Source organism: Lacerta agilis, chromosome 3 (assembly GCF_009819535.1).
Source record: "Lacerta agilis isolate rLacAgi1 chromosome 3, rLacAgi1.pri, whole genome shotgun sequence".
In the NCBI taxonomy this organism is placed as follows: Eukaryota; Metazoa; Chordata; class Lepidosauria; order Squamata; family Lacertidae; genus Lacerta; species Lacerta agilis.
In genome coordinates, this window is record NC_046314.1 from 1,399,781 (window position 1) to 1,420,360 (window position 20,580).

A 20,580-nucleotide genomic window follows, 5' to 3' on the forward strand; every position below is an offset into this window, starting at 1 on the left:
AGTTTCAAGAACACTGTCCAACCATTTCATCCTCTGTCATCCCCTTCTCCTTGTGCCCTCCATCTTTCTCAACATCAGGGTCTTTTCCAGGGAGTCTTCTCTTCTCATGAGGTGGCCAAAGTATTGGAGCCTCAGCTTCAGGATCTGTCCTTCCAGTGAGCACTCAGGGCTGATTTCCTTAAGGATGGATATGTTTGATCTTCTTGCAGTCCATGGGACTCTCAAGAGTCTCCTCCAGCACCATAATTCAAAAGCATCAATTCTTCGGTGATCAGCCTTCTTTATGGTCTAGCTCTCACTTCCATACATTACTACTGGTGTGTGTGTGTGTGTGTGTGTGTGTGTGTGTGTGTGTGTCTTCAGTTCCTATTTAAGCAAATGCAAAGATGCAGCCTGGCAGAATTTCAGTTTCATTCACTGGTGTGCTTTTTTCATACATTGATTTAATGTCTCATTTGTTTGGTTCACTTGGTTGATGACTGAAACTACAATCTAACACAGATGTGTGTCTCTATCCAACACAGTTAAGCAGTGCGGTGAAACATGCTTATTACTGTGTTGGATTGTGGGCACAATGTCTTGCGGGTGATGAACACTTCCTTGACGTTCTCAAGAAGTGCTTTCAGCAATGGTGATACTTTTTAGATGGCAAAACGCAAGAGCTGGTGAATGGGTCTTAAGCAAAATGAGGCTAGACAAATGGTATTTCTCTATTACAGAATTATTCAGTGAGTCCCAAACTGACCAGTAACCCACAAACTTACAAAGTAGCCCCAGATGAGCCACCCACTCTCAGGACACCCCTCTGAAATAAGGATAATTTTGTAAGGGATATTGAAATACTGAATAGAGAAGCAGGGATGACTGCATATTGCATATGTGACAATAATTGCATGGCAGAAGTCACTGCTGAGCTCAGCCCCCTCTGGCAGCACATGGTGCTCTTTCTTTCCAGTCCTGCATGCATTGGGGGCAGGGTTATAAGTCGTGCAGGGATCATGCCCCATCACCCAACTCACGGAGGGCTGTCGGGGGGGGGGAGCTAGTGGTGTGCCTGAGGGAGCGGGGCTTGGTGGCACATTCTTGCACATTCCTGCTCTCCTTCACATGACTGTTATTGCACCTACAAATAGAGCAGAGCCTGAACACAGCTTGTAGGAGAAGCCCCCGCAACACATGAAATGGGCTATATAAATTCTATTAGTTCACATCCCCTTTCAGTTTAATCTGAAATACTTGATGATACTGTTTTTATTCCTCTTATTTCTTATTCAGAACAAGAAGTCTCTGCATTCAATAAGCCTGTCTCTACAGCTTGGCTTTTAATAATTTGCGTAATTTATGATGCCTCACTTTGTACACTTTCCTTCTTCCACTGAATCTCAGCTGTTCAGGTATCATCACTCAATAAGCATACTGTGACTGTAATGCTTCTCATATGGATTGAATTGGATTTTATTGATGGCAAATGCTGTTTAACGTGCTTTCATGTAAAGAAGAAAATAAGAAAAAGAAGCTTTTTACTGTGTGCTCCCTGAGAAGCCTTTGCACTGCATTACACCGTTTAATGTTTACACTCGTATGAAGCAGGACCAGTATTTACAGATATGTGGCAGGGCTAAGAGCCACAAAGGGGTTTTTACTATCTCTGATTTTGATGATAAATTCTAATTATCTTGTTGGAATCAAAAGTCCACCACCCTTTCCCAAGAGAGTAATTCCCTAGTGTAAGAATATGCTCCCAGGTGGATGATTCAGTGGCATTTGATGAGGAGATGCTCTCTCAGTTTATGTCTTTGCACAGACATCATTGCAGAGGTGGGGAGGTGGAAAAACTAGACCAAATGCAACCAGTGACATTTTCATTTACACAAGATGGGGGTTTTGTGGGGGGGGAGGTGTGCTGTCACTACAGACACTCTAAACCTAGACACCCCTTCCTTCCTTCCTCCCTTCACATATACCTTTCCTGGCATTGTTGCAACTGCCCCCACTGCTGGTATGCTAGCAAACCATGCAAAATGATGGGTGTCTCAAGTAAGGACCTCTCATAAGGTGTCACTTACCTTATGGTAAGCAAACCATGAACCACATTGGCAGAAGTCTTTGCGTGTATCAGCATGGAAGCAACTGTAGAGGCAACTATGCTGGGAAATATTCATGTGACAGTGTCCTTGGGGGAAAGTAGCTGTTTGCTAGGAGCTTTCTCCAGGTGTGTGTAAATAGGTAAGAGCTTATATGCATTCATGTCTTTAAAAAGGCTTAGAAAAGCAATTAATGCATTTCACGGCATGTTATTGAATCATTGTTGCGTTTACACAAGGTTGAAATTTACGGACAGTTCAGCTAGCTTTGACATTTTGCAATGATCATTGCTGACCTGTTTTCGCCTAAAAGGAGCTTGCTTCCAGTATGCCATCTTATTTTTGTAAAACACTGGGTCTCATTCCCAGAACTCCATCCCATTTCCCTTATCTCTGAAAAGTAGCTGGAGGTCACATCTTTCACTAAGAAAGACTGACTTGTTATCAAAATCTGTAGTGTAGTCAGTTGCTATTTAACAACCAAATGCAATTCTTAGATTACAGTCTTGGACAGCTGACTTGGAACTGTGAGAATATACTGAGTGAAACCAATGAACAACTATCAATATCTCAATGAGGTCTTATGGCTGCATGATATGCATATACTTACATGATGGATATATTTGCAAACACATTTATCTTTTTATGCATAAGGCTATGTCAAAACATCACATGTGTATGCTCAAAATTGGATAGAGCAATGTGTCCTCAAGAGACCATGTGCTCTGCATGCACAAATGCCAGATTGTTCTGAAGGCACCAGGAGGACACCACTTGCCAAAACTCAGCCAGACTGGGTTGGGTCCGTGTTGGGATGGGCAACTGCCTGCATTGGGTTCCATGACACATGAAAGGTGCAAAAAATAAAATGACACCCTGATTTAGCTCACGGGAAAAGGCAGCTACCTCAAGGTAAAAAAATTCCCTTTAAAGTTCCAGTGGATGAGAACATTCTCAGTTCAGAGATGCCAGACTGTTTGGTACTTTTTCACAGTTTGAACTATTGAGACAGATTCTTGCACCCTGTCACCGTGTTTGAAGTTGGTATTTTATGTTACGTGATAAGTTGGTGATCTGTCCCTGGCCAGGAGCCCACAATCAGCAAAGTGCAAGGCTTAACTGGGATATCCTGTAAAAAAATCTCTTTCATAGAGAAATATATTGCCTTAAAAACTGAGTGTACCCTGTTAACTAATCTTGTAAAATGTGCTAATAATTGGAAACATATGTAGATGTTCAAATTTTGACTGAAAGGCACCTTATGAAATGTCCTGGCAAAAAAATAAGTACACCTACTGTGTTTTGTGAACATTAACAGGAATTTATATTCAGGAGAATGTTTATATCTGTAACTACCTCAGAGATTCTAAAATGGTGTCTGTTACGTATTCAGTGGTCTGTGTTTGCATGAGCTTGAGTCTGGACTAAGGATTCTGAGTTCCTGCGTTCTGATATCCAGTCACAGAACATTTCAGGATTTGGGCCTCTGCCATTGGCTCTTCAAGTATGAGTCATGATTTGCAGCTTGGAAGTTTAGACAGCCAATCACGTTGGGAGTGGGAGTGGCCCAGGCCTTCAGAAATGTATATAAGCAGTTGCTTTGCCCCTGTTGTCCAGTTCTGTTAGTTCAATCAAGGTTCTTGCTGTTATCACTGCGTCTTGCCTCGTGGGAACCCACCTGCACTTCAGTGTCTCTTAGATACTCCTCAGCTAAGACCCCTACTCTAAGGGAAAGAAGGGCCAAGCACTGGCAGATCCATGAGAAGATCTCCCACATGGGGACTGGGTTTTCCTCCTCATGGCATCTTCCTGAACCACGTCTCTCACTTCTTTCTCTCTCAAACACAAACCAAAGAAGTGTTTTTCTTTTGCTTAACAAACTTTATATACCACTTGGTTGTAATAAAACCTCCAAGCAGTTCCCTCCTGTCAAGTGAGCCGATTCCCCTGCCGCCCGATGTGTGCGATGGAAGTCAGGAATCCACGTCACATGCTGATGTCAGCCGAATTCAATACACAATGTGCTGACGTGTCACATGCACGCTGCATGGCATGTGCAAGTTAGGTGAAGCACAGTGACTGCAGAATTCTGAGGGGGCCTGGCCCCCGCCTTGAAACTTTTTTGGGCTAGCTCGGTCCCTCAGCCCTCCCTAGACAACACTCCTACCTCCTGTTGAGGGAAACATACAAATAAAAACGGGCAATTTCTTTGGGGATTTTGATACTGGCTCTAAGGCTAAAAGCAGAGGGCATATGGTTCCCCGAGAAGACATGTTGTGCCCGTCTCATGGACTATGCAAGACCAGGGTGCCTGCAGTTCTTGTGCATGCCACGCAGAAATGTGCTAACAAAACAAGCTGGCTCATTTTTAAAAGCCATGTGCTTGAGAACAAGGCAAAAGAAGCCGAATGTCACATGTAAGAATGCTCAGGTGTCAGTCAGATGTGACACACAAGCAAGATCTATCCACTGAGTCGCCACAAAATGAATTGCTATTGCACGTAGTGCCATAATAACCAACATCCTATCACCAGGAACGCCATTTAAGGAGAGGTCTGGCCATTTCCCACCCCACCCCCACCTCATTTCATGCCACACACAAGTATTTCTCAGGAACAGCAACACCTTTCTGTCCAACATCCTGGCCAGACACTGCAAACTTGTTACTGCAGAGTGTGTGCAATGTACTCTAAAGCAAGATGAACTCCTCTAATCTGAGCAGATGAGCGCCTCACCAACAGCACCTCCAGGGACTGAACTTCAGTTCTGCCAGTAGCTTCTGTGGCATAGCAACTGAAACACAACTTTTCCTGCTGCTCCTGCCACCACCCTACCTTGCCAGAGGTACTCTGGGAATAGCATTAGCATTCTGCTTTTATGTCCACGATAGCAGAATGACACCAGTATCGAGACACAAGCAAAACTCTCAGAGTGTCTCCATGAAAGTAGGAGGGCAGGTGTCTCAGCTCCTCTCAATGCCACTAGCAGAGCCTGTGGCTTCTAAACTGTATAATGAAGGAAGGGGGGATGAAGAAGCCCACCACCTCTCATATTGGGAGCCCACTCCCCTAATTGTGTTCCCCTCCCTCCCTTCTCCTTTGAGGAATCATCTCCACATCCATTTGTCTACTGAAGGACCCATAAATCTCAGCTACAGAATTTCTGTGAAGATTAATTGCTGGGTATGTTCTCTCACACCTAAGAGCTAGAAACACAGACCGTCAGTTGCATATTGCCAGGAAAGGCTGTTGTTGTTATCTGCCAATGGTATCTTCTAACACGTGATTGGTTTCTGCTTCTCTGTTGGTTCCCCAGGGGAGGAATCTACTGCTTCTTCCAGTTGTGAGGAAGTGGGTGGTGAGGTGGCCTTGTCAAGGGAAATACAGCAAACCAGATGGAGAGGATTTGGGGGTGATCCGGTCACCTCAACGTTTGTAGAAGATGTTCACCATTTTTAGAAAAAAAATGGAGAGCTGCAGTCATTCAAGACTTGGAAGGTTTTTTAAAATATATATATATATTACAGGTCATTAATTAAGTTATTGGAAATAGTGTTCCAAAGAAACAGAAACCTCTGCATTCAAATTTTTTATAGCTGCTTATTTTCAAGGATGGTATATTAAAATGTATATTTTTAAGCTAACCTGATCTCACATTCCAAACAAAATAAAAAACAAGAAAATTCCTTCCAGTAGCACCTTAGAGACCAGCTAAGTTTGTTCTTGGTATGAGGGTCACTATATATAAGGGTCTGGTGACTTCTGTTTCAGTGTATCTGAAGAAGTGTGCATGCACACGAAAGCTCACACCAAGAACAAACTTAGTTGGTCTCTAAGGTGCTACTGGAAGGAATTTTTTTTATTTTGTTTTGATTATGGCAGACCAACAAGGCTACCTACCTGTAACTGATCTCACGTTGTTACTGTCAGCCAGTAACTTGAACTCTGGTGCAAATAGTGCATTTAACACCAGTCTGTAGTAGAGCAAAGAAAAAACACTCCTCTGGTGAAATTCTACCCTCCATAATAAAAAACAACAACCCCAGTTTTAGAAGTTTGATTTCACTCAAAACAGAAGGCAAACCAAAGAAGCAGAGAGAAAAAGTAAAAGTGGCTATTTTAAGGAGAGCTGGGTCAGATTCAAGGGGCTTTTCCGCATGCAGAAGGTGTCTTCTGCTCATGAAAGGTTGTTTTACGCCAAACACTAACTTTGTTTGAAGATGAGTGAAAGGAAACCTAACGTTTTTCCACTTGTGCAAGCGATTCCATCGCCTCTCACACAAGTGGGGAAATGAATGCTGCTCAATAATGTACCTGTTGTGTAATGCTTTGTGAATTCTTCTGGAAGCTCTTGTGCAAGCATTTGTGAAATGTGCCAGGGCTGCTAATGTTTTGCTCAGAGTTCTTTGGCTCTTGTGGGCATGTGACTTGTGAAGTGATGCTTTAAAAAAAAATCATACAGATTCACAAAACCTGCGTGTCAAGGGCAGAAAACATAAAGGAAAATAATGAGGCAAAGAATTGTGTGGACTATGTGGGGGATGGATGGGGGCAGGGAGACTTGGAAAGCCAAGGTCCTACACTCAACAACTAGCTCAAGCAGGGATAGGAGCAGCAATGGCGTGTGCTAGGTTCTGCGTCTTGATGCTCTGATCTTGCTGCCAAACAGGGGTTTATAAAGCACAGGCCTCTGGAGATTTCTCATACTTTCTGGCTTATTCTCTTGGTGTTCATCTTAACTGAAGTCAGCTGTTCCCCTTTCTCACTTATCCAGGGTTTAGCAGTGAAGTGTTTAGCATCTGGTCTGGCTATTATTATAAGGAGAGAACATCCTGCTCTGTTGGGAGAACACCATCATTGGCAGTAAAAGGACACAAACCCTTTGCAGCCGCCAGGATTCCCAAGACTGGCCTGCATTCAGGTCTGCCACTGGCTTCACCTCAGCAGACCAAAGAGGCACACTACTCTCGCCTTAACCGACGAGAAATTCTTTTTACTAGTGTTATGCCCTTTACTCAGATCTCAGACAAGGATCATGGAATAAACTACACGAAAATGTGTAGCTAACATTCGTTTGCTACAGTGTGATGAAATCAAGCAAACCAAGGACAGTAGAAGTTTGTTTTCTGTTTTTGTTTCTGGCCACTGCGGAAATGAAAAAGTAAACAAAGCTCATGCCTGCATCCGCCTCCGCCTCTCTTTAAAAACAACCACCACAACCAAGGCTAGATTAAGAATGGTGACACCAACAGGCAAAGGCTGCAAGTCCCACTGAACTTTATGGCGCTCACATCTGTGCAGGGTTGCCAACTTGAATATGGGGGGCTGGTAAGCTCTGCCCCACAGAATCGATCACATGACATAGCATACCATCTGACTGCCCATCAATTTTATGGGGGGGGGAGACCTTGTTGGCTCCTATGCATCTGGGTAGGCGTCTATATGTAAGCGTGCACTACAAAAGTGGTGGCCACTTTTCACCTTAAACACCTGTCATCCTCATAGAAGCAAAGTAAAAGTAGTCAAAACAACAACAACTTTGTTTGTGCTTTTATTAAAATCTCATGATTTTGAAACCATTTCTACCTTTTAAAGGAAATGTCCTTAAAATATCATATATATTTTTGCTTTGCCTTGTACTTTCACAAGGACGAAATTAGCTTTCTCTTTGTATTATAACCTGGGTCCATGCACATTTACAGAGAAAAAAGTCCACCAGCTGAACTATATTCCTAATTTAAGTGTTCATAAGATTGTAACCCAAGGAACTGAATGTTGCTTTAAGGAAAAATAAAGGTTGCTACCCTCAGTTGTAGGATTGTTACTTATCCCTTCTCAGCACAGAATGATGAAGAAGGATCGCCTCTCCAGTCTAATTCCTTCCTTTTATATAAGCAAGTACCCAATATTTGGGCAGCAGTTTGGGCCCCTGAAGCTACTTGAGCATGGGCACCATGAATCAGGGTTAGTAGGGGTTTCATGCAACTGTGGTTAAAATTTTGGCAATCCCGTTTTCAAATAGTAGCTTCTATCCTTCAAAAGCAGAAGGAACTCTTAGCCAAAGCATGGCATGACATTTCAGAACACACTGGCTCCAGTCAGCTCCAGTCTATTTACAAATATAAACTAGATAATTATGGAGATGTGGCAGAAAACAAAGAAGCAGGGAACAACATTAACAAAAAAGCCATTTTATTGAAAATGAGATTCAAACCTCAAAATTAATATTACAATCATGAGAGAATGCCAAACAAATTCAATTTACAGTTGCAACATACAATACAAATAATCCCTTTGAAGATAAAGTAAACCCTTCCACAATCGCTGTCTGCAGTACAAAGAAGAATGTATTTGTACAATATGTGCATAAAAAGCAAATCTTGGGCAACAGCAATTGGAGAAAAAAATGAAAGAAATTAAAGCTTGTATTTACAGGAAATGCTACAAATATCATTTTGTTCCAGCAGAAATTCAAGACTGGTAAAACATATTTAAGTAAAAATAATGTGGAATGTTGCTTAGTGTACCTATGAAACAAAAATTACTGTAAAGATATGGTCTCTGGCTGTTCTGTTTAAAAGAATTGCAACAAAAATAAAGCAAGTAATTAAATGTAAACAGGCAAAATGTCAGGTAGAACATGCTGAAATGAAATGTATCTCAGACTTTTAAGATATTAGAAAACTTGGTTTTCTTTTATCTTTCCTCATTACTTGTATAGGTTTAAATTATTGCTTTTGTTCATGGCTTTTCTGTGATTCCTGATCAATTACTTCACCAGGACTCAAATGGCAGGCCCCAGCAAAAAGATGGAGCAGTATTCCGGTAAACTAGACAGTGCAAAAGATTCCCCTCTGGAACAAAGCGGGGGGGGGGGGGGCAGAGCGGGAGATGAGGACCAGTAAATCAATGCTCGGGGGGGGGGCTGCCTTTGGGCAGCACAGAAATAAATGGGGCACCTGCACCATTTTAAGGGCTCTAAGGTGCTGGTGCCCAAGTAACTTTGGTTGCAATCCGACACACACTTACATTGAAGCAAATCCAACTTCACTCAATGGAGATTATGAGATCTAATCCCAATCCTTTGATCAGCCTGATCTAAGGAAGGAGTTTGGAATTAAATTCTTTATTTATCTTTGGTATACTCTTTGAAAAGGCTTTGCACAAGCAGTTTAATACAATGGACTCCACAAACTGGACCAGCATTTCTTCTTCTCAAAGAAGTATCTCCCATCCTTGAGATACTAAACACAGCCCATAGGATCCCATGTTATGAATCGTCACACTTTCCCATCCTGAATCACAAGAAAATGCAATTTGCAGGAGGGTTTTTTGGGGGGTGGGGTGGGTGGGTGAGATATTAAAGCGTGTGATATACATGAATAATTGCCAGTTCAAAACAAATGCAGAGTTAGGAGCAAAGATCATTTTGAACTTATTTATTTGTTTTCTTATATATATTGTGTCATCAAGGAATCAGGTACCATCCAAGACTGAATACGAAGTTCCCTGCTGAGAGCTTAGGTCTAAAAAAAGGAAAGCATACTAAATTAAAACGTGAGAGACCACGGAAAAGGGCCTTGTGCTTATTGAAGGTGCTTGTGAATATTATCCGCTGCCACCCCTTCAATTATAATTAATTCAGACTTGTAAAAGGAACCATTTTTTCCTGTGCAGTCATAATCACAGGGCATGAAATGGGGATATTTTGGGGCAAACATAACTGCACACCTGAGTGACTTGGAGTTTCAATCCCAAATGATCCAGTTTTAAAACGTGATGATACAGAAAGATTACTGTAGGTACAGAACAAAGCAGGAAAATGATCTATGCTGGATTAAATCCAAGAATATAAATCAGTATTTTAATTGTACAAGAACACCTTTCTTGCTTTCTTGCTTTTAAAATGTCTTTGGGTTGCTGCCTGCAGCCCCTGTAACAACACAAAAATATCCCTACAAAATTACTTAAGATGCATATAGTAAATCTTTAAAAAGCCCCCTTTCAGCAATAAAAATAATGTACAAATATAGTACCTTTATTAAATATACAACAGCTTTTGCACTGGAAGTTCATTTTCTTTTCTTTTTTGGCTTAATAAACGACAACAAGAAACCCACAAAACTTGAAATGTGTAACCAGACACTGGCTCTTTTAAGTGCTGCTGAAATGAACAAACTTATCTTACAGATACAAATAAATTGACAAGGGTATGCTTCAAGCTACCACAAATAATAAATAGGATCAATAATAGCTCCCGTCCTTGAAGGAAAAGTACACATCAGGAAAGTGTCTTTAACTGACAAAAAAGGGTACTTGATATACCAGTATAACCTTTAGAAGGTAAGTATTATTATTTTTTTCTAAAGAGCAAATGATTCATACCAAATTTTCAGGAATAATCCAGGGGGGGGTGTGGAGTCTCTCTAATGGGCTGCCTCAGCAATCAGCAGATGATGGGTGTGACACTGTCCAATTCTATTACGACCTTGCCTAAGTATTTCTCCATTTCTTTGTGTTGGGTTGGCCAAAACGTAGCCCATACCTATCATTAGTTTCAGCAGCACTGCAGTCCAAAGAAAATTAAGTTTGCTGGATGCAGTTGAGGCTAAAAGCAGTGCAAATGAGAACATGGAAAAGGCTAGAAAGACAATGCATTCTGGAAAGCTGGCACTTCCTTTTAAAGGATGTCAAGCCGCAAATGGCTCCGCTTCATCCAGTCCCACATCCTGCTTCAATTAAGCATGTGCATCAATCGGTTTCTGGAATCAAGTCTAAGGTGCCCAGTGAGCTTACTGTCCTCTGAAGTTTAAAGAAGAATTCTCCAAACACTTCAGAATGTGTTGGATCTCAGGCACTTGTCATGTAGCTAATCCTGCTTGTCATTCTGGCAAGAAAGGAGTTTGGAAGTGGTGGGTGGGTGGATGGATGGGTGGATGGATGGTGAGTCCCAGGTGTAAAGGGGAACATGGCCTTAAGAGGAATTTCGTTATCCATATTCACGTTTGAACAATCAAACATTGATGCAAGCTGGTCCTGTTGAATTTAGAACTGCTTTGCAGTGGTTCATTTGTGCTTATTCTTTTGTAACCTGATGGTTAAAATATCAATTGAAAGAAGGCCAGGGATATGCAGTATATGCATCATAACTAGTATTTGATACTAGATAAGACCTGTAAGATTGGTCATTAATTTTGCTGGCATTTCATGTGGGATTTTATCCAGAATGCGTTGCCTGGGATCTAAGCACGGAGTACAGGGGGAAGACATCTGGCAGCAACCCTCACAAAACAACCCCCAGCCTTGGGGAGAGGGGAGACCAAGATCTTGCACATGAGAGCACCACACACGGCGCATAGCATTTGGTCCCCGCCCATTCAATTTTGAGAAACTTCAATTAGAAAAATGTATCCAAAATGCTTTTCACTTGTTTTGCTTCTCTTTCCAGTTCATTTCTGACAGATTAAAAAGGCAAAGGGCAACCAAATAACCAGTAACATTTAAAACAGTATTTCCTTCATAAATTAAAACAATGTCCTATATCAAAGTTTCTTTGAGATGGAAGCATTTTTTTAATATAAAAAAATCACATTGCAGCTGGTTTATATTGGAACTGCCTTTCAGAGTTCAGGCATAGCCTTGAGATTTTGTACCGCTAAAAGTCTGTCAGTATTTTTTTTTTAAAAAAAACATTTTTAGAGACCTAAGTCATCATATCATTACATTAAGAAAACTTTAAAGGGACCAAATATCATTAAATAATTATAAATATTTCTTTAAAATTATATGACAATTCATTTTTTTGCAAATAACCTCAATTTTTACATATTTATAACTTAATAAAATAAAACAAGATAGCCAGACACACATACTACCTAAACTGTTTTGGTTTGAGTAAGATATATTGCCATTATCTTTTGCTTCTTGCATAAGAAATTAGATTTCATTTTATTTTAGGGGGTCTCCCCCAATATATATATATTTTGGTTAACTGATCTAAGGCAAAAAAAAAAAAAATAATCACATAAATGAATAACACAAAGTAAACAAGGCTGCTCTTTCAGTACAAAATAAGCCGTGCATCTTAAGAGTCCTTTCATCTGCTACAAGGCTTTGATAATATGGTTGAAGAGCTACTGTAATCAGAAGATATTTTGGTATAAATAGGAGCACAAACACAAGTAGTGATAAGCCCTGTGCATGCATAGGGGCCCTGCATATTGTATGGTTGCAACTGTACCTGAATTGTTTTTGTTTGTTCCAAAAAAGAAAAAAGCACGGGCTTTGTCTTGAAAATTGGCAGGAGTCCATTTCTTCCCTCTTGGCAAAATAACTCACTAATTATTATTTTTTAAATATGTTTTACAAGAGTCTAGACATGGGCATCTTTCTGCACTGGAGTCAATATTTTTTAATATATAAAACTCAGACAGATGTTTCCAAGAGGACAGTAAAATGTGCTTTGATCTACATTGATTGGAACTATGATGCTTGAAGGTCATTCTAGCATTCTATGCGTGTACTTGGCTGTTATACCATCCCAGCTACACAGCTGTACATAGCAAGAGAATCTATTCAAAGGAAAAGGGGGGGAAAACAGGCACTTTATAATTAGCTGACTTTCTTTCTTTCTTTCTTTCTTTTTGGCTCACTGACTTTAGGCCGTGCAATAAACTTTCATTCAGTATGGCCTCCAAACGGATTCATCCATTCTGCCACTAGAATTCAAGACTGTTGGGGAGCTGCTGTGGCTTCCATCAGCCTCCACACCCTCATTCTGGTTAGGCAAGTTAGGGTTTAACAGTGCGCTGCCGCCGTTGGAGGTGGTGGTACAGGGAGGCAGCATTCTGGAGGGGGAGCGATCTCCTCCTGGCACCATGGGGAACTGGTATGATCCTGACGAAGTGCCGTAGTAGAGATAGGGAGTGCTGCTGGTCTGGAATGGTCCACTTTGATTTTGGGAGGAGCCTGGGTAAGGTGGCGGTAAGTAGGTGTGGTAATGAGTTGTGGATGACATACCCAATGACATGCCTGAGGTGACGGGCGGCGCATAAGTGAAGGTGCCTGGATAGTGCATTCGCGGGTTGGAGAACCGGCTCTCAGTGAGGGATGAAAGGCTGGCAAACTGCCTGGGATCTGAAAATGGGCCCAGCTCTGAAGCACCTAAAAATTATAACAAGACATGGGGGAAAGAAGGCTGTAAATATCCAATTTCTTTTTTTTTTTCCCTATGAAAAGTGATGGTATAACTTTTTTAAAAGAAAGAAAGAAAGAAAGAAAGAAACCCATTTCTATTCTTGTTCCCCACAAGAATAGCAAATCATTCTATAGAAACACTACAAGGAACCCTAGCGCCTTTCATTTCCAATCTGTGGTCATGCATGAGAGTCCATTGAATAGAGGTGCTCTCCATGGACAGATTTTTAATATTTATCAATGTAGTAAATTTCCTTCCAAATGAATCCACTACAATTCTGGTCAAAATCCACACAAATCTCAGCAGTTATCCATGAGAAATCTTGCAAATACTGAGTTGGTACCTACTGCTGCCCGTGGCACTCCCACCTTCCCCTCCTATAGACCTGGACTGCCCCAAAGCATTTTTATAAACAGACTGTGGTGTGCAAGTCCATGTTATCCTCATATCTTAGCATTTATTATAAACGGTGCACACAGTTTTGTTTGTGTGGTGGAAGCTGAGCATGAGTAAAGTAATTTAGGGCTCATTTGAAATGGAAGATTAAGTGCAATGGATATGGATTCTAGTTAGGAAACTGTCAGTGGCCGTTAACAGGGAAATACATTCCGTGAAAAACCACCATGGGTCATTTTATGTGATACAATGCACTGAAATAATATGCAGGCGTGATGCTTCTCATCCCTTAACCCCAGTTAAAGGGTCAGAAGAAAGTCACGAGGCTGTGTGTTCTCTCCACCTTCATGCAGATTTTCTCCTTTATTGTAGTTTGCTATTATGTGTGTCATCAGCATTAACTATGGTTAACACCAACCAGGTTGTGGTAATCTAGCATTTTAAACCAAGGTCTGAATCTCGTTATGAAGTGAGGAGCACCTTGGTTTAGTCATGGTCAACAATGTGCAGACACCCTAATAATAAACTGGGCTTAAGAGGCTGGAAAGTTATCCCGCAAGAGGGAGAAGGAGCATAAGGAGGGGGAGAGTTTTGTTTCTGTACTAGCCCACCATAGGAAAAAACAAGGCCGAAAGGGCAAGAGGGCAAGTGTTTCGTGAAAAACTATCAATATAGGTAAATTATGTAGAAAATCACTGGCTAGTACCAATATCAAGAAGCTAGAAGAAGATTAAGAGAAAAATAAACTCAATAGGCTATCTTTAAACTCTTGGTGAAAAAAAAAAAAGAGTATTTTTTCGGGATACTTCAGGGTTATTTTCCCACCATCAAAATAAAAAGGCAACGCAATATGTCTGATCGACTATCTCAGACCCAAGTGTCCAACTTTGCAGCTAGGAGGGCTGAACTTTCAATTAGTCAAAGAATACAATGTCAATAATTCTTGGCTTCATGGAATAATTTATTGTGGTCAAATAAGAAGCAGCCATTCAGTCAATCATTTTATCGGTTAACTGACTGCTATCCCAACTGTGGCAGGTTTCTCACTCAGCAGAATCTGGGGTATCGAAAACTAGTGCCTTCGAGTGAAAAGCGTTTGAAAGGTTCACTCCTTGTCTGCCACTGTGGTGGAAGCTGGGACATCTGAATGGCTTGTTAGGTAGAGCTGCCATGGGGAGTTCTGGGACTGAAGACAGGCTAGGCTAGCAGACTAATCAAGTGGCTGCCCAGTCTAAATTCTTGCCTGCGCCTTAAACCTGGGAGCAGGAACACAGAGGACCAGGCTGTATAGAAATGGTTTTCTTCAGGGGACAGGGGGAAATGGGTATTGAAGGGTATTGAAGACAATTACAGGGGAATTCAAGTGAGGGATGCAGATGGGAAAATGGAACCCATATAGTGAGAAACAGTTTGGTAGAATCTGGATAGAAAATTACACTGGTTTGAGATCTGGGAGGAAAACTAGTATTTGAGGATAAATTAATTTAAGGGGAATGGATTAGGGTTTGAGGCTCGAATCTCAGCTCTGCATCATACTTGCTTGTTGCCTTGTGTGCGTCATTTGTCATTCTGCCTCACTAGTTTTCTTTCTTTAAAATGCATATTGCGGGAGCAAATGTGTGGTCAAATAAGGGTTTTTGTGTTTGTGGCTATGATTCCAATTCTTTCTTGCACCTGTATCCATGTAATTCAGCATCCTACAGGGGCCAAAATGTGTTACAAGCAGGACAAAAGGGAAACAGTCCTGTCCGTTTGCAGATTATGATGTTCAGAAGTAGGGTAAAGTAAAGGTAAAGGGACCCCTGACCGTTAGGTCCATTCGCGGACGACTCTGGGGTTGCAGCGCTGGCAGAGGGAGCCGGCGTACAGCTACCAAGTCATGTGGCCAGCATGACAAAGCCGTTTCTGGCGAACCAGAGCAGCGCATGGAAACACTGTTTACCTTCCCGCCGGAGCGGTACCTATTTATCTACTTGTAATTTGACGTGCTTTTGAACTGCTAGGTGGGCAGGAGCAGGGACCGAGCAACGGGAGCTCACCCCGTAGCGGGGATTCGAACCGCCAACCTTCTGATCAGCAAGCCCTAGGCTCTGTGGTTTAACCCACAGCGCGACCCGCGTTCCTTCAGAAGTAGGGTACATCCTCTGAAAGATGGAAGTTCCAATCTGATTGAAGGGGTTGGGAAGGGATGGTTGGACAGGCAAGGAAGAGCTTTAAGTGGGTGGAAGCAAGGGAAAGGAAAATAAGAGCATTTTACCTTGTGGGCTTATAGTCGAATAAAGTATTATCTATCTAAGAGCAGCTTAGCAGAGTACTGCCACATTTTTTGAAGATTTCAGCCATCTTTGCTACCTGGCTACTTGCAATGTGGGAGAAACACCTAGTTCATAAACAGGTATTGTTTAATGCAGAAAAGAGCAACCAGTTCACCTCATTACTACCTGAGGGTTTTGTGACTGTTCTTCCCAAGGGCCTTGCTTGACAGTGGCATGAGATACTGCCCTGAGAGTGGCAGCAGAGGACAATAATTAAATATAAATAGTAATAAATAAATAATACTCTGATGCCTGCTGAAATAACTTTGCCGTCGGACTTCCTTTAAATGCCAATGTAAAACCTTCACTGCTTTCAATGATATCTCTCCATATTCCCTTTCCGTCACCAGGATCCACATGAGACAGGGAAGGAGAGTCTCAAATGCTGATCCAAGTGACACACATGAAAAGTGTCCCCCCTCCTTACAACTTCTAAGCTAGGTGGTTTGCTGCTGCTTGGTTCTGGTTTGGCCCAGCAAATGCTGTAAGGCACTTAACCTTTTAGCCGAAAAGAAGTAGGACTTCAACAGGCAAAACGGAAAATATACGTAGTCGTGTCATTAGCTACAGTGCATTTAGGCATAAGGAAATGGGCATCATCCAGTCTGAATCTGAAAATGCAGAGCCTGACCATGACTTGAAACAACTTGTTCTGAAATTGACGTAAGATTCTAGGTTTTTCCTCCTTGTATCTGGTCCTAATCTCTCCTCTATCCCTTCTGTGGCAAACCCTCTTCTGAGGAGCGGCTTCCCCCTGCCTGCTGAGCAACAGCCAGAGGCAATACCACCCAGAAACAAAGTTGTTATTTTAAAAGCAAAGCACATTGCTTCCTCCTTCATACTATGAAAAGGAAGTAATATTTATTAGGAAATTTAAAGTTAGTGTATAAATTCCACAGATAGTGAAAAGATTAATAGCAATCCTTTTCTGCTTACATTACTGCTAAATTAATAAGGTACCGTAAGCAGAACAAGAATCACAATTTTCTCTTTTCTGCATCTGTTGAAATTATACAGTAACTATAGCTCATAGGTAGAGCATATGCTTTGCATGAAGGAGCCAAAAGTAAGTCTATAAAAGTTAGAAAGCAAAACTCGGAGGCAGCATTACAAGGCTTACTGGAGGAAGATATGAAGAAGCTGCTTTTGCAGAAGACACTTAACCAGAGTTGCTAAGCCATCAGGATAAGGAATGCTGACCACCCCCACCTGGGACTCAGAAGGCCATGGAGGGGTCTCCTAAAGTAGCAGGGGGAAACAGGAGCAGCTCAATTGTAGCCATTAGCCTGACGCTGGCTGGAGGAGTGTAGTTTCCTGTGAACTGGGGTATAGTTGTTTAAGTACCAGGTACTGGTACTTTTATCCAACTCCACATTATTTTATTTACTCCCCAAGTGTGCTGTCTTTATAGTATAAAACACAGTTGGCTAGCTTTGGTATGGTAAAAAGGTAAAGGACCCCTGGACTGTTAATTCCACTCGATTTTGACTATGGGGTGGGGTGCTCATCTCCACTTTCAGGCCGAAGGAGCCAGCGTTTGTCCACAGCTAGCTTTCTGGGTCATGTGGCTAGCAGGACTGAACCACTTTTGGCGCAATGGAACACCATGACAGAAGCCAGAGAGCACAGAAATCCCGTTTACCTTCCCGCCGCAGTGATACCTATTTATCTACTCACACTGATAAGTTGACAGGAGCTGGGACAAAGCAACAGGAGCTCACCTTGTTGAACGGATTTGAAATGCTGACCTTGCAATCATCAAACCCAAGGGGATTGGTGGTTTCGACCACAGTGCCACCTGCGTCTCAGCAGGTATATTTTACTTGGAAGCAACTCATTTGAAATAAACGGGGCTTCCTTTCTACTGAGAAAATACAGTAATTTGCAATGCCCTCCACCTCGATTTTCCACCAAGCAGCCAGTACTAGTCTGCATTTAATCACTGAGCTGGTGAGCAATTAGTGAGAAAAAACTGAGGTTGCAATCCAATGCACACCTACCTGCGTCTAAGCCCCACTGAACTTAATAGGGGTGGGAGGCTGTAGAAAGCAGAATGGTCTGCTTTCATTTGTAAAACCATTTGTTTACGCAAGTACTTACTTATTTTTGCCATGCTGGCCCATAATTTTCATAGAATCATTTGCAGGCCTTTGACCATTTTGGTTGCCCTCCTCTGGACACATTCCAGCTTGTCAGCATCCTTCTGGAACTGTAGTGCCCAGAGCTGGACACAGTATTCCAGGTGAGCAGAATATAGGGGTACTATTACTTCCCTTGATCTAGACGCTATACTCCTATTGATGCAGCCCAGAATTGCATTGGCTTTTTTAGCTGCTGCATCACACTGTTGACTCATGTCAAGTTTGTGGTCTACCAAGACTCCTAGATCCTTTTCACATGTACTGCTCTCAAGCCAGGTGTCACCCATCCTGTATTTGTGCCTTTCATTCCCCTCCCCCCAAGTGTAGTACTTTACATTTCTCCCTGTTAAAATTCATCTTGTTTGCTTTGGCCCAGTTCTCTAATCTGTTAAGGTCATTTTGAAGTGTGATCCTGTCCTCTGGGGTATTAGCCACCCCTCCCAATTTGGTGTCATCTGCAAACTTGATCAGGATGCCCTCAAGCCCATCATCCAAGTCACTGATGAAGATGTTGAATAAGACTGGGCCCAAGACAGAACCCTGTGGCTCCCACTAGTCACTTCTCTCCAGGATGAAGAGGAGCCGTTCATGAGCACCCTTTGGGTTCGGTCAGTCAGCCAGTTACAAATCCACTGAATGGTAGCATTGTCTAGCCCGCATTTTACCAGCTTCTTTACAAGAATATCATGGGGCACCTTGTCAAAGGCCTTGCTGAAATCAAGATAGGCTACATCCACAGCATTCCCTTCATCTACCTCGCTTGTAATTCTGTCCAAAAATGAGATCAGTTGATACCCAACAATAATATGCTATGTACAGATTAACTCCTGAGAATAACACAGAGAGGTCACCCTTTAAGGAGATCACAAGACAATCTTAAAACTTTCAACCACTATAGCCAAGATTTGTCTTATTTCTTGTTAATGGGATAAATAAGCCCTCACACCTTTTCTTGATGGTTTCTTAAACCAAGTTTTGCCCATGCAATAATGATAAAAGTTAATCTTTTGCAGTTTCTCTGACATTCTGAAAAAATGGTGCAGTATTAAATGGTTGGAGAGGGAGCTGATTCGTTTTAGGTGCACTGTAAGTATTTAAGACCTAGACACTCAAGTGGAAAGAAAAGCAGGATGTGGACTCAAAAAACCTAGATAAACGAGAAATGCAATTTCCCAGAACTGTGTGTGTTACACATGTGGGCAAATTCTCACAAAAACAGCCTAATGAGGAGTTGCCTTGAAATGTTGAAAATCATTTGAAAAAGCTAAAAAACTGGGTAAGAAAATAAAATGAAGAGAGCATGGGACCCTGAACAGAAAAGGAGAAAAGGAGAGAGCATGGGACCCTGAACAGCAGCACACCTTTCAGATCGCGAGGGCACGCTGCAATATTTTGTTGCAGTTCCCACTTTTGTGAAATTACTATGGGTTACTCCAGAGCTGGCTGTAGAGCCACATTTACCCTCAGCCAGTAGCAAAACACTCTGGGACAGGACAGGAGAAGGGGGGAAAATATTCCAGCCTCTGAATTGGTAGGACTTTAAACTTGCATCACCAAACTGTTCTTGTTCGGCTTATGCCCATCAGTGTAATACTTCAGGACTGGGAAAAGAAATATAATAAGCATTGGTAATATGATTCCAGACTTCTGATGAACTTGAAGATCCATTTTTATTTTAACCTCAACATGGAGGCCACCCCAGAAACCTTAGCAGTGAAGGATAACCTAATTTTACTAGAACCCAACAACATATGTTATCTTATTGGGTATTCACCACTTATGTGTGTAAATTTATATGGCACTGGAAGCAAAATTTTAAAAAGCGTTTGATTATTTAATTTCTAAAAAGGTAAAGGACCCCTAGATGGTTAAGTCCACCCAAAGGCTACTATGGGGTTGCAGTGCTCATCTCGCTTTTCAGGCCAAGGGAGCCGATGTTTGTCCACAGACAGCTTTCTGGGTCATGTGGCCAGCATGACTAAACTGCTTCTGGCGCAAGGAGACACCGTGACGGAAACCAGAGTGCATGGAAATGCCGTTTACCTTTCTGTCGCAGCGGTACCTATTTATCTACTTGCACTGGCGTGCTTTCCAACTGCTAGGTTGGCAGGAGCGGGGACAGAGCAATGGGAGCTCACCCCGTTGCAGGGACTCAAACCGCCAACCTTCTGATTGGCAAGCCCAAGAGGCTCAGTGGTTCAGACCACAGTGCCACCTCTCCCTAAGTACGTGTACCCTGCCTTGGGCCAGTAAGCGGAGGAAATACTCCCACCACAGTAAATTCGGCAAGCCCAATCTAATTTCTATACTGCTTACTATATTAAAGATATCTCTAAGCGGCATACAAAAAAACTGAAGCCACAACAGACAACTTATAGAAATATTACAAAAACACAGTCACATATAGAAATGTTACACAAAGTTACCAATATATATATATAAATCAAG

General features: G+C 42.0%; 1 protein-coding gene across 4 annotated transcripts in view; it reads right to left on the reverse strand.

Annotated features, from left to right (window-relative positions):
- Nucleotides 1–9,423: 9,423 nt before the first annotated feature.
- RUNX2 (RUNX family transcription factor 2) overlaps nt 9,424–20,580 on the reverse strand; it is a 178,747-nt gene continuing 167,590 nt past the window's right edge. For 3 of the 4 annotated variants that reach the window (XM_033145593.1, XM_033145592.1, XM_033145590.1), the window contains exon 7: nt 12,614–13,246. In XM_033145593.1, coding sequence (XP_033001484.1) covers nt 12,765–13,246 — 482 coding nt within the window. In that variant the 3' untranslated portion in view covers nt 12,614–12,764. Of the gene's footprint in view, nt 9,610–12,613; nt 13,247–20,580 lie in introns of those variants that run through there. The other variant, XM_033145591.1, reaches the window with a different exon arrangement.